Genomic DNA, 13996 nt, shown 5'->3' with positions numbered 1-13996 from the left:
CTGAGGCTCTGTTCATTACAAACGTTTCGTGCTGATATGCCGAAAGTGCGCAAGGTGGTGAGAACACAAATTGGGATAACTGCCGCCTGGTATTCTTCTTTTCTAATCTCTCTCTCTCTCTCGTTTCCCTCTTCTCTCAAAAGGCGCTGTTGAACCGGTGCACCAGCGCTTCAAAAATGCTTGCCAAGTACGTTTACCAACCCCCGCGCAACATTCTCATCAAATTCTCATATGCATGACGGTCTTTATTTGGTCACTGCGAGGCTCCTCCTCGGCATTCTTGCCTACGAAGTATTTGGAAAGCATTTTACTGCCACCAAACATGAAAGATACGTAGACACAACGGTGCGCTCCCTCTTGTGCTGGTCTGTGGACGCTGGTATGTTTACTAACACGCGCAACATACAGCTGTATAACGCATTCCGCATTCTCCAAGGTGTGCTAAGATATCAAATTTCACCAACAGCTGCATGTGCGAAGTTGGTCATCAATAGCACGTGTGGGCCATCGTTGCGTATTTCAATATTGCACTAAACATTAGTGCGGAGATTTGCTTTAAACTTTCCTTTGCTACTGTTAGCTACTACTAGCCCTGTTAACAGCTAGCATAGACGCCCTCATGCGACTACATAACCGAGGGACCACAGGTCGGCTCGTAGTTGTCCTCCCATAACTGTTACAGTCACGACAGAAGCTAACAGTTATTTTGAACGATACCGCATAACATAACTCCATTATCAGTGCTCAAAAGCTATGCTGCTAAAGATTCGGTTCGACTTTCTCTCATAAATATTTTTTCTGCACTTTATACACTACGCTCTCCTCCCTCCAATTGAAGCACTCCTCAAGGTAGCGGCGCTTTCTTCTTATTGCGTTCCTTTGCTTTCACATATTTGTAAACTGCTTCAAAGTTGCAATATCAGCGTGAAACTTTGTAGAGACACAACCATGCTGGATTTCTTTTCTTCGAAAACGAAAGCAACGGCTATAGAAGATCAATCGCACCTGTGGACAAGTGCCCTTGTTAGCATGATACTATACTGCCACTATACTGAAAGGGGAATAGCAATGCGGTTCAAACGTCTCACTCATATGCGGAAGTACTACAAATTTGTTACTTGAAGTGTACGATAAGCCATTGTTTGTCAATGAAGTTAAGCGACCTCGGCTAAAAAATTAAATATGAGAATATTTCTTGTTCGGATAGTGAGTTGGTTGACTTTGTGTTTATATGGCTGCGGAGGAGGAAGTCATTGCATTTACTTTTTGTTCCAAATGTAAACAGCTGCCCATATAGATTGTGAGCATTTTCGATGTAGCAGTAAAATGATGATATCCTTGCAAAGTAACCTCGCTCCGCGGCCATCGAAGTTTATTGATTCTTATGAAGTGTAACAAAATACTTAGCCGAACTCGCTTGACTAACGTTCGCGTTAATTCACGCTGTTGAGAGCCAAGAGTAGTTTAATGACGCCACCCCGTTTCGAGAAGTCCGCGCTCGGTTGAATGATGCGGCTGATGTTGCTGCACGAAAAGCAGCAGAGCTCTGCCGTGGCTGGGGACCAGCGGCGGGAGAGTGAGAGGGCACCACTCACCGATTCTGACGGCCTGGCACAGGCCTTGCCACAGGACGAGGCATGCAATCGACAGGAGCAGCGTTCGGCCGAAACCTGCCGTCGGCGACTGCTCGGCACCCACTGCGGCAGCCGTCGTCATCATCCCCCGAAAGATATCGCACAGCTGACTCTTCGTCGAGCCCAGCGCGAACTACGTCGTCGTGGAATGCGAGGCTCTCACTACTCGCCGACAGAGCCGCGGCGGCGTTGTTTTCGCTGCACCGTGTCGTTTCTAGCCAAAGATGTGCCGAGCACAGCCTCGCTTCGCCGACCACGATGCTGCGAGGCGGAAGATGCGACCTCCATTTCTGGGACCCGTTCGGGAGCAGTGTTTTGGCTTCCCCTCTCTCCCGGGGATCCGGATGCTGCGTCCCTCTCTTTCCCTGGCGCTCCTCGCTTGCTCTTCGGACCCAAATGACGTCATAGGCCCGGGCAGCGCGCACCTGTCGCCCTCTACAGAGAGCCTGACGAAACTCGGGCGCGCGTTCGCGCGCTACGCGGAGAGCTCCGCGCGTGGCTTCGGTGCCACAGAGCGCAGCGCCCTGTATACGATAGGCAGCCTTGGCGGCGCCACAGAGCCACTCGCGCGAGTCCGCTTTTTTTTTTTTTTTTTTATTTTCCCTGTGTTGCCCACCGAACAGCTGACCCCGACTTTCGTCGTCATGGGAACGGACTGTGGCACAAAAGGACACGCTTTGTCACGTGGGTAATGCGTGATGAATAAACACAAGCCAGAGCTTCGCACGAATGGTGCCGGCCAGCAACAGCTGTCTGAAGCGTACTGACACACGCCGCTTGCGTGCATGGAGTGCTTATTTCTCATGTCACGTTGTGCTCGCGTGCAACCTTTGCTGATATCTAGCTTGTAAGACTTACAAAAGGTGCAAAAAGCGCAACATGGGCTTAAATTATTTTTTTTTTCTTAAGTGCTGTTTACTATTCGAAGACCACCTTCTCTAGCATACGTTTGTATAATAATGTGTCTCGTTATGTGTAAGCAATATGTATAAGCACAAATTTTGTATGCCTTCCCTGCTACAAGCTATGATGGGATTGGAAGCATTCTTAAAGTAAAATAAAATAAAATATGTGTAGCATCAGGATTGGCTTCAATTTGTCTTACGAACAAATCTAGCGCAAGACCATTTCGTCAATACGGGCCGAGGTTCCTTGTTGCGGCAACGCTAGAGCTATCGCTGTTCTTGTCTTAAGTGCGCAACGCTCACTGCATCCGTCTTGCTCCGTTGTCTTCTGTTGCTCACGTCGCCTGTACATTAGGCTAGCAAGTGTGTTTACTCCAATGACAATTGTCATGTGGTTGCTTTGAAATCTGTGCTACTGCATGCAATGCGCGATGTTAATACGGCGTACTGAACGATGCGCCTATATTTTATAGCCTTAGTGAAACAAGGAAGACGACGACAGAATATAAAACGACAGGACAAGCGTTATTCTGTCATATTCGCTTCTGTCATCGCCTTTCTCACGTTATTAAGGCTATCATGCACACGTACAAACTCGCCCATATTTCCGTCCCTGTGTCCTATATCGTCCCCACCACGACGAAACTCCGCTTCGGTGTCAGCCAATGTTTCCAAGAGACCAACCAACCATTTTGCTGCTTGTTTTCTCAACCTGTATTCAGAAGCGAACGACAATTTATGCAACATGCTCGCTTCTGTAGCAAGTCTTCAACTACAATGTTCATTACGCCCTTGCCCTCATCTTTAACACCCAGCTTCACTATTCCAATTTTTTACCTGCCTGTGTCTCCCATCGCGTGGACATTTTGCGACACCAAAGTCAAAAGCGAGATGCGCTTCACTCAGATAGCTAGCTACTTGGGCCTGCTGGTATGCCGTAAGAATGTACAATGTTGCGCATAAAGGACATGAACACAAATAGGATGGTGTCCTTGTATGTGGATTGTGGCTGTGTGTGTCCCATCGCTCTAATATTTTAATCCTTTTAGCGTCATTTAAACGCAGTATGCTACGGGAAGCGCCAGTGATTCTACTTTTTTCATGCTATATGACTTTCAGAAAGAGCAACTGACCACTATTGCGACCCGGGGTCGAGGACGAGAGACGGACTCTAGGAGCTGACGTAGAGGAGACGAAATATTTATACAATGCGTACGGATATATATAGCGTATAATAGCAGGTAATAGCTGGTAATAGCAGTAACAGCGCACCAGACCGACGGGGCGGCTGGTGGCGACTCTCTCCTCACAAAGGGCCGGTTCTGCCTTAAGTCCCTTTTTGGGCTCCTCGTCGGCAGGAACGAGGCGGGGTGGATGCTGACGTCACCCGCATTGCGTTCTTCTTTCGTCGCGGGAAGGTCCGGTGCAGCTTGAAGTCACCCGCGTCTAACTCTTGATTCGTCGCGGTGATCAGTCGTGGTGGTCAGAAGAACGCAGTGGGGGGAGTGCCCGTCACGTAGACGAAGGCACATGGTGTGTCACAATACAACGTGGTAAACTTTTCCGTCTAGTAAAATGATGGAGGTGCCGCGCAATTGATCACCGTATCTACCCACGCGGCCAACTTTGGCGAAAGCCAGGCCAGGTCTCTCCCCCCCCCCCCCCCCCCCGCTGCCCCATGAACAAGGAAGAACCGGCGTAGGTGAATGATTTATTATTTCTCGGTCGGCACTTATCCAACATCCACAGAGGTTACTGAGGCTACAGTGCACGGATATCCATGCAGAAAGTGCGAAGTTTGGGTAAAAAGGATGAGGCACAGCTTCATCACGTCAACGGTGTGATCATCATCAGAAAGACGCACCCTATCAAGTTGGCCGTATTTCGAAGAACAGATTTAGCAAGCCTGGCGCCCCATTAAAGGTCTGGTAAATACAGCCTATCGCAGACATCGACGATTATTTCAATGTAAGCGAATAGCCGAATGCTTCCAAGAAGCAATTCGCTATATTTTAAAAATGGTGCGCTTGAAGGCATGCATTTGGTGCAGTGAAGATATAATTTGTTATTTCATTGCATAAATTCCTAGAGGACAGAGCCAATAACTGGAACATCCGTAGTTGTAGCCCAGGTGACTATACATGCAAGCCACTTCGTAATGCGTGTGCTTCCTCCAGTGGCGAGAGCGCCGGCGTCCACTGCCATCCTCGTCTTTCGCGCGACAGCACGCGAGTCTCAAAGGGCGTTCATAGATGGCATTCCGCGACGAGCGCGCCTAAGCGCGCCTCGACAAACACACCCCGCAACTCGGTCGCGCGCGCGGCTTTTGCATCGGCGTCTTTGTGTTTTCTTCACTTAGTGCCCCCGTCCGAACCGATTCCAGTAGTTTTTGACTGTTAATCTTTTTAACACGAAAGTGTTTTATTCCGGGGTCCACCAAGACTTCACTGACGTATTTCCGTCACGGAAATACGTCATAGAACATAATACAAAGAAAGAAACCAGAAGAAAAAGTTCCACAAACATGCAAAATTTGGAAATCGAACCCACGACCTCTCGGTCCGCGACGATAGATCGCCGAGCGTTTAACCCATTGCGCCACAAACGCATTTGCAGAGAGCTACACAGACGCGCCTTATATATCTAACACTCCTCCGTGTACCCGCGCTCTTGCTCGGGGCGGTGCCGCCGCCTACGAGCAGAAAAGAGAAGTACTGCATTATCACACTAACGCGCACCGACAGTGAACGCTTCGGTGGTCTCATCACTACGACGCCTCGATGCCAGCATTCGAAGGGACGCTGGCATCAAGAAGCACTACCAACGCCACCTAGGTGGCGTTGGTAGTGGCGTTCACCGTACTCAGCACAGCGGAGCGTGGCCTCTGCAATTAGCTCTGAAAATGTTTCTGAAGTTGATCGCGGAGGCTGCAATTACGACGCGCTGTACGCGCTGATTTGACTCGGTGACGATTCAGTTACGTGCTTTGTCTTGCGCGTTGTATTAGTGTGTCAGTTACGTGCTTCGTCTTTCGCGTTGTGCTAGCGTGTGCAGCGTAGTGCAGCTTCCATATGCACGACGGTTGCTCATGGTCATCGACGTTGGTAGTCGTGATGGAGGAGACGTGCCACCAGGCGTCAGCGTGGGTGCATCAACGCCTAAGGGCGCTTTAGCCACAAAACACCAATAGACATTATATATCAATGTGCAATAAACATTACACTACTTCTGTGAAGACACGTTTTACTTTCGTGTTCTATACCGATTCCTATATAAGAGGGATCAACCACATTTTTCGTTGAGTCACTGTCATTGTTGCTGAGTCAAGCTCATGACTATGAGTTCTACCAGCATCCTTTAGTGTTTCCTTTACTTAGTACCTACGTCGGAACCCATTTCAGTGGTTTTTGAGTGTTAATGTTTTTGGCTGGGTCACTGTCATGACATTTATGCCATGACATGCGTCATGAACTGTCATGACATTTATGTCATGACAGATCACTCATGTTCATCATACACTCCTGTCATACTATGCCAATTTTGGTACCTACCAAGTTAACGAGACGACGATGAGAGCACAAAGTCGTAGGCGGCTAGATAGATAGATAGATAGATAGATAGATAGATAGATAGATAGATAGATAGATAGATAGATAGATAGATAGATAGATAGATAGATAGATAGATAGATAGATAGATAGATAGATAGATAGATAGATAGATAGATAGATAGATAGATAGATAGATAGATAGATAGATAGATAGATAGATAGATGATAGATAGATAGATAGATAGAAGATAGATAGATAGATAGATAGATAGATAGATAGATAGATAGATAGATAGATAGATAGATAGATAGATAGATAGATACTAGTCAAAGTAGCAAATGTTCGCCAAGAAATGCTTCGCATTTAAAAGGCTGTTCACTGTGTAACTACAGATGGGGATGGAAGCCGTGACCTGAACACCGCAACTCAAAGGCTTTTCGATGATGAAGAGGATCAAACACGCAGCGCAAAGCACGGGACGAAGTGTAGACGACAGGCACAGCCCTGAATAACCGCAAAGTCAGTCAGCGCGGCGTGTTTTGTCTATGCACTTCGTTGCGAATTCTAGGCTGTTCAACCAGCCCAGCCCAGTTCGACCCACTCCCGAAAAGAATTCTCACGCATTCCCCTCGGCCCATACTGCCTGGATAGCATGCCGCAGCGTGAATAATCAGGGTAACTCACACGTGGCGGCCTTATATACTATTCTTCAGGGCCCGAATGCACAAAAAACTTCTTACGCTAGAATTTTTCGTAAGAAAGAATTTTAGCCTATCCGGATGTCACACATATCATTAGCGAAGGCGCACAGCCAATGGCAAAACGAACTTACGAAAGAAAATCTTTGTGAATCTGGCCCCAGATGACTATGAATAGCATGCTTTCCGAATCTCCAGATAAATCTGCCCGTCACATTACTCGGCCAGTGAAGACCAGTGCACCTTCATCAATGAGATCGAGCGGAGCGAGAGTTGCAGTTGCAGGATTAAAATCCAGCTACACATAGAAGGAACCTCTGGGTGTTCCGTAACCGCGCTGCTGAAGAATTTACGTTCCAAAATACAGAAGTAATATGGCTACGCTCAACTATAATGTGGTAGTCAGCATAAATAAAAACGCATTTTGCGTTGCCAAAGTAAATTTTCCTTATAATTCTTCTTTATATCACACGTTTTCAGCATTCATAAGATGATTCTGTTTCTCTCTCTTTCTCTCTTTTCTTCTTTTTTTAACACGAAAGTGTTTTATGCCGGGGTCCACCAAGACTTCACTGACGTATTTCCGTCATGGAAATACGTCATAGAACATAATACAAAGAAAGAAACCAGAAGAAAAAGTTCCACAAACATGCAAAATTTGGAAATCGAACCCACGACCTCTCAGTCCGCGACGATAGATCGCCGAGCGTTTAACCCATTGCGCCACAAACGCATTTGCAGAGAGCTACACAGACGCGCCTTATATATCTAACACTCCTCCGTGTACCCGCGCTCTTGCTCGGGGCGGTGCCGCCGCCTACGAGCAGAAAAGAGAAGTACTGCATTATGACACTAACGCGCACCGACAGTGAACGCTTCGGTGGTCTCAGCACTACGACGCCTCGATGCCAGCATTCGAAGGGACGCTGGCATCAAGAAGCACTACCAACGCCGTAACACGCTAGCACAAACGCGTTAGAAACGCGCTAGGTGGCGTTCACCGTACTCAGCACAGCACCGTACTCAGCTTCACTCTCACGAGTGAAGCCGACGGGAGCGGACGTGTCGAGTCGAGGTGCCATTTCAGCGCAGCAGGAGCAGCGTGCCAAAGAGATAAGTTTTGTTATTTTATATTTCACTTTTTGGTTTTTTTTAGGAGGGTTAGCTTAGCCAAACAATCTTTATAAATTATTTTAATGCTTTCTCACTTTCTTGGTCTTCTCGCTTAGATAAAAGTAGGTAAAGAAATTTTTTTTTCTTTTCCACATCTACGCCTTGTTAGTACGAGATGATGGTTGGTACTAGGGGGAACCCACGCGTGCGTTGTTCTGAGTGCGAGCGTTCCTACGCGCTGGAAGAAACGCGGTTTAAATCAGCACGCGAAGCGAATGGTGCAGATTTTATCTGTAGGATGTGTGTGCTAGGGTCGCGGCTAGACCGCCTAGAGCAAGACAAGGATAAGTTAGCTAAGCGGGTTGGAAAGCTAGAAAAGGAACTTCAAATCGAGCAGAAGCAGAGGAAGGAGGCAGAAGAAAAGCTAGCTAACGCAGAAATCCAGCTGAGCACCGCCATTCTGCAAAGCACTGATGAACGCATCGAGGCGAGCACCGCGAACGGAGCTGGCTCCGATGCGAGTGCAGAGACAGCCGAACCCGCCACGCCGGGAAGCAGTGGCGGAAACGTCAGTGATAATCACGAAGGGGATACCACTGACGCGGCCGGGGAAGAAAACAAAGCCAAGGGCAAGAATAAGAAAGGAGGGGAGGGCATTGTGACTTCGGGGGCAGCTTTCGGCGGTGAGGGGGAAGGAAAGCGTCGAGTTGTGTTTGTTGGGGATTCCAACATGCGTAAAGTAGAACCGGCGATAGCAGAGAGGGTAGGGGCAGACGAACGAGTCCAGGTTAGCGCGCTTCCGGGAAAGCCGATTAGAGAGGTGATCGCGAAGGCCAAGGAACGCATGTGGGACACAATGGAGGAGAGACACCTAGTGGTGATAATGGGCGGAGTGATTGACGTACTGAACGGACGAGGAGCAGGAATCACAAAGCAAATAGCCAAAGGGGTCACCGACCTGCGGAATGTTTCAAAAGAAGTACAAATCGCGGTGTGCACGGTGCCAGAGGTTGAAAGGCAGGGTTATAAAATTGAAAGGGCAGTTCTTGCAGTAAACAGGGAAATTTGGACTCTAGCTAAAGCAATGAATTTTACGGTCATTGACATCAACCGTGAAGTGCACCGAGCAGGCCGCGAAGGCGCTTTTGTGCGTGACGGGATACATTTTAGTGAAAGTGTAGCAACACCGGTCGGAAATCGATTCGCGGCACGAGCTGTAGCTTTTTTAGGCGGGCCCCAGGCAATCAGGAAGCAGGATTAAGTATTGAACATAGCGAAACACCAGTAAAGGGCAGAATTAGGCGACCAGGAGTCAGGAAAAGACGCAGAAAGGATAAGAATAGAGAAGGTAAAATTTGCTACATTAACATGCAGGGTGGTCGTAAGCAGGAAAAATGGCTGGAAATTCAAACGCAACTGAATGATGAAGCGATTAGTGTGTACGCCTTGACCGAAACGCATCTACGAGATTTGGAGCAGCCGCCTGTTATTGACAACTTTGTATGGGAAGGGTGCAACAGAATGACCGGGTCAAGGAAAGGCGGAGGCGTAGGCGTACTAATTAGGCGAGGTCTGAAGTGGCGAAGGGTAAACGAGACATGTAAAGAGCATTTATGGATTAGTGGTACATGGCAAGGTAAAAAGACGTGGCTGGGAGTAGCTTACCTGTGGACAGGTAGTGATAGCAGGGAAAAAAATAAGGAATTGGTCGATTGCATTAGAAGCGATATTAATGAGTTCAGTAACTCGGGCCAGGTGATATTAGTGGGAGATATGAACGCGCACATGGACGATTTAGACGGATATACTGATTACAACGGCTCTCTAGTGCTGGATTTGTGTGATGAACAGAACCTTATAGTAGTTAACAGGGAGAATAAGTGTCATGGACAGGTAACGTGGCAATGCGGAAACAGGCAGTCATGTATCGACTACGCCTTAGTCTCAGAAATGGTCTACGAACAACTGGACCAAATGATAATAGACGAAAATGGAAAAAATAGCCTGGGAAGCGATCATAGACGTTTAGCATTAAAGTTTGGGAGAGATACCAGCGCAGAACATGAACCAATAGCCTCAGAGTTTTTAAAAATGAATGACGAGCAAATAACAGAGATCGCAAACAACATAGAGAAGAAAATTGAGGCTTTTCCTACAGCAGTCTGGGAATATAAGGAACTGGTGGAGGTTATGCAGCATGAAATAAGGCGGACACGGCAATACAATTGTTGGATTGGAAAGAGGAAACCACGTAAGTGGTGGAACAAGGAAATTAAACAAGCTATAGAAGAGCGTAAAGAGGCATCTAGGGTTCATCGAGAAGCCAAAAAGTTGGGATTACAAGAAGAAGAGGTGCTCCTTAGATGGAATACGTACCGAGAAAAGAAAAGGGTTGCGAGTGAGCTCGTGCAAGAGAAAATTAAATGCGCAAGTGAACGTTGGGTGCATAACATTCACAAAAGAGACAAAGGCGCCCCAAAAAGATTCTGGAACCATATAAAAGCACTCGGAGCTCCAACTAGAAACTCGCAAACGGCTATAAGGGATGAAGACGGTAACATCTATGAAGGCGATGATGCGCTGCGGTACATCACAGACGTTATCAGGCATAACTTCGGTACGAGAAAAAGCGTAGTTCAGACAACAGATCCAGCAACAACAGAGAGGCCTGAGAGATCAAAATTCAGCATAGAAAGCTTTTATTGGAAAAAGGCAGCAGAAAATGTCCCTAACAACACGGCAGCAGGACCCGATGAAATCCCAATACAGCTAATCAAAAACCTCGGTCCAAAAAGCAAGGCACTGCTGACTAATGCCATAGAGCAAGTGATTAGAACAAAGAATATTCCCGTTGGATGGCGTGAAAGCAAGATGAATCTTATCTACAAAGGCAAAGGAGATAAGGATAAGACGAGCTCGTACAGGCCAGTTACAGTAACGTCGGTGATATATAGAATGGCAATGCAAGCCATAAAATTAGAACTGTCGAAGTGGGTGGAAGAAAACGGTGTATTGGGGGAACTACAGAATGGGTTCAGGCCAGGCAGACGCTTAGAAGACAATATGTTTGTACTAACTCAGTGCATAGAGATTTCAGTAGCTCAGAAAAGACCTTTATGGATAGCATTTCTAGATATTAAAGGAGCTTATGACAACGTAGACAGGGAATTGTTGTGGGATATTCTTCAATACGAAGGCATAGATGACGATTTCGTGGAGCTGCTGAGGGAGATATATCGAGACAACCAAGTACAAGTGGCATGGGAAGGCCGAAAAGGAAATGAAATGGTGGGAATTCACCAAGGATTGAAGCAAGGATGCCCTCTGTCACCATTGTTGTTCACGCTTTACGTCAAGGGCATAGAAAGACGACTGGAAAACAGCGAATTAGGTTTTGATTTATCCTACATGCGTAATGGACAAATGGTGCAACAGAAGATCCCTGGACTGATGTACGCAGACGACATTGTGCTACTAGCGGACAATAAAAAAGATTTACAGATACTTGCGAATATCTGTGGGAACGCAGCGACAAATCTAGGCCTTAAGTTTAGCACAGAGAAATCAGGGATTATGATCTTTAATGAGCACACGAGTAACTTCGTGGTGTCAATTCAACAGCAAGTAATACCCATAGTGAAGCAATATAAGTACCTCGGCGTACACATAAACGAAGGAAAGAATTACTCAAGCAACCACCAAGATAATCTGAAAATAAAGGGGAAGCGGAATGCAGCATTAATGAAACACAGAGCACTGTGGGGCCACAATAAGTATGAGGTGGTGCGTGGAATCTGGAAAGGAGTAATGGTGCCAGCGCTAACATTCGCAAATGCCATTATATGCTTAAAATCGGATATATTGGCGGGTTTGGAAGTTAACCAAAGATCAGTAGGCCGGTTGGCTTTGGGAGCACACGGTAATACGACAAATGAGGCAGTGCATGGAGACATGGGTTGGGCCTCTTTTGAAGTCAGAGAAGCACAAAGCAAAATTAGTTTTGAAGAAAGGCTCAGGAACATGGATGAAAATAAATGGGCGGCTAAAGTGCACAAGTATCTCTACATGAAAAGCGTGGACACAGAATGGAGGAAGAGGTCAAGGAAGTTGGCAACCAAGTACAGGATAATCGAAACTGTAAATAGACAACCAGGGGTCATCAGAAAGAAAGTGAGAGAAATAGAGACCGTGAATTGGATGCAAAGAATGGAAACGAAAAGGACAATGGAGATTTACAAGAATGAGAAGAAAGAAATTAGAAGGGAAAATCTGTACGATAACACAAAGGGCAGTGCCTTGCTATTTGAGGCTCGAGCCGGTTGCCTAAGGACGAAAACATATCGGAACAAATATTCGGAATTAGATGAGACATGTGTATGCTGCAGTAAAGATCCAGAGACCACTCAGCACATCCTAATGGAATGCGACGGGATCCACCCAGCGAGAACCGTAGGTAACGTGCAACTCCCAGAAGCGCTTGGGTTTAAAGTGGAAGGAAACATAAACAGATCAGCCGTAGAGATCAGCAAGAGACGATTAGAGTACTGGTGGAAAAAAAGTAGGGAAAAGATGGATGCGACCTGATCTCTTAAAATCATAGGCAGCGGTACAAGGTAAATTTTTGAAAAAGAAAAATAATGATAGGTATACAAAAATGCAAGATAAAGAACATGTATAGTATACCTGATTAAATCAAGCAGGCTAGGTGACTATTTGTCGCCGCCCCGTTTCAAAGGGGATGCCAATAAATCATCATCATCATCATCATCACAGCGGAGCGTGGCCTCCGCAATTAGCTCTGAAAATGTTTCTGAAGTTGATCGCGGAGGCTGCAATTACGACGCGCTGTACGCGCTGATTTGACTCGGTGACGATTCAGTTACGTGCTTTGTCTTGCGCGTTGTATTAGTGTGTCAGTTACGTGCTTCGTCTTTCGCGTTGTGCTAGCGTGTGCAGCGTAGTGCAGCTTCCATATGCACGACGGTTGCTCATGGTCATCGACGTTGGTAGTCGTGATGGAGGAGACGTGCCACCAGGCGTCAGCGTGGGTGCATCAACGCCTAAGGGCGCTTTAGCCACAAAACACCAATAGACATTATATATCAATGTGCAATAAACATTACACTACTTCTGTGAAGACACGTTTCACTTTCGTGTTCTATACCGATTCCTATATAAGAGGGATCAACCACATTTTTATTATTTTTAAATCTTGATTGGCGCTTTTCTACTTGTGTTCGCGCAAGCTTCACTTATCATGTAACCGTACTATCTCGCCCAAATGTCAACCTCGCAACATTCCTCAACACAAGAAAAACAAGTTCTTTCTCTATAGGCTTTACCACTTCTCTGTGCTCTAAGTGGCGAGATTTGACGTAGCTTGCACTATTACGCAGCTTTAAATCCAGACACATGAATTTCGGCTTCGGGAGCATCTGCGTCAATGATTTCCTGGAGAAATCAGCAGTAGTACTATATAGAATTTCTTGGTCATGTAATGCGTATAGGATGGATAACCGGTGGACCATTAGAGTTACAGAATGGCTACCAAGAGAAGGGAGGCGCAGTCGAGGATGGCAGAAAACTATGTGGGGTGACAAAGTTAGGAAATTCGCAGGTGCAAGTTTGAATCAGCTAGCGCAAGACAGGGGTAATTGGAGATCGCAGGGAGAGGCCTTCGTCCTGCAGTCGACATAAATATAGGCTTATGATGATGATGATGATATAAGATTTCTTTAAACATATTGGAAAAATAAATGCTTTATAATAAGCCTGCGATTACAAAGACTATGTTTTCGTCTCCCCCAATAGTTTTCAGTCCTTGAGGCATTTTTCTGTTCTCGAAACTAAGCTTGACTGACGCCAGGTAATTCAAATACAAAACATCGCTTGTTAAAGGTGTGGGTTGCGGTGTCACCTCCTGAACACCTGAACTGCTCCACGGCAGCCATCTGCACCCGGATTTCATAAAAGGTCCCTCTTCCAAGTGCTGCAAGGAATTCGCAACGTCCACACCACGGCCCGGCCCAGCCACGCCTAGAGCTTCTTTTGTCTATTCTGATGCTTCGAGGTGCGAGCTGGCCTATTCGCATCT

The 13996-nt window shown here is 46.6% G+C and overlaps 1 protein-coding gene across 1 annotated transcript in view; it reads right to left on the bottom strand.

Annotated features, from left to right (window-relative positions):
* The window catches only part of LOC119448089 (glutamate receptor 1), a 46104-nt gene extending 44056 nt beyond the window's left edge, over positions 1-2048 (bottom strand). Inside the window, exon 1 of the mRNA XM_037711570.2 lies at positions 1596-2048. Within this exon, the coding sequence (XP_037567498.2) occupies positions 1596-1719 (124 nt within the window). The 5' untranslated portion in view covers positions 1720-2048. The remainder of the gene's footprint in view (positions 1-1595) is intronic.
* Between the last annotated feature and the right edge of the window lie 11948 nt (positions 2049-13996).

This window comes from Dermacentor silvarum, chromosome 4 (genome assembly GCF_013339745.2).
Source record: "Dermacentor silvarum isolate Dsil-2018 chromosome 4, BIME_Dsil_1.4, whole genome shotgun sequence".
Classification (NCBI taxonomy): domain Eukaryota; kingdom Metazoa; phylum Arthropoda; class Arachnida; order Ixodida; family Ixodidae; genus Dermacentor; species Dermacentor silvarum.
The sequence above is the reverse complement of the archived record's forward strand: the minus strand, read 5'-3'. Positions and strand labels throughout refer to the sequence as shown.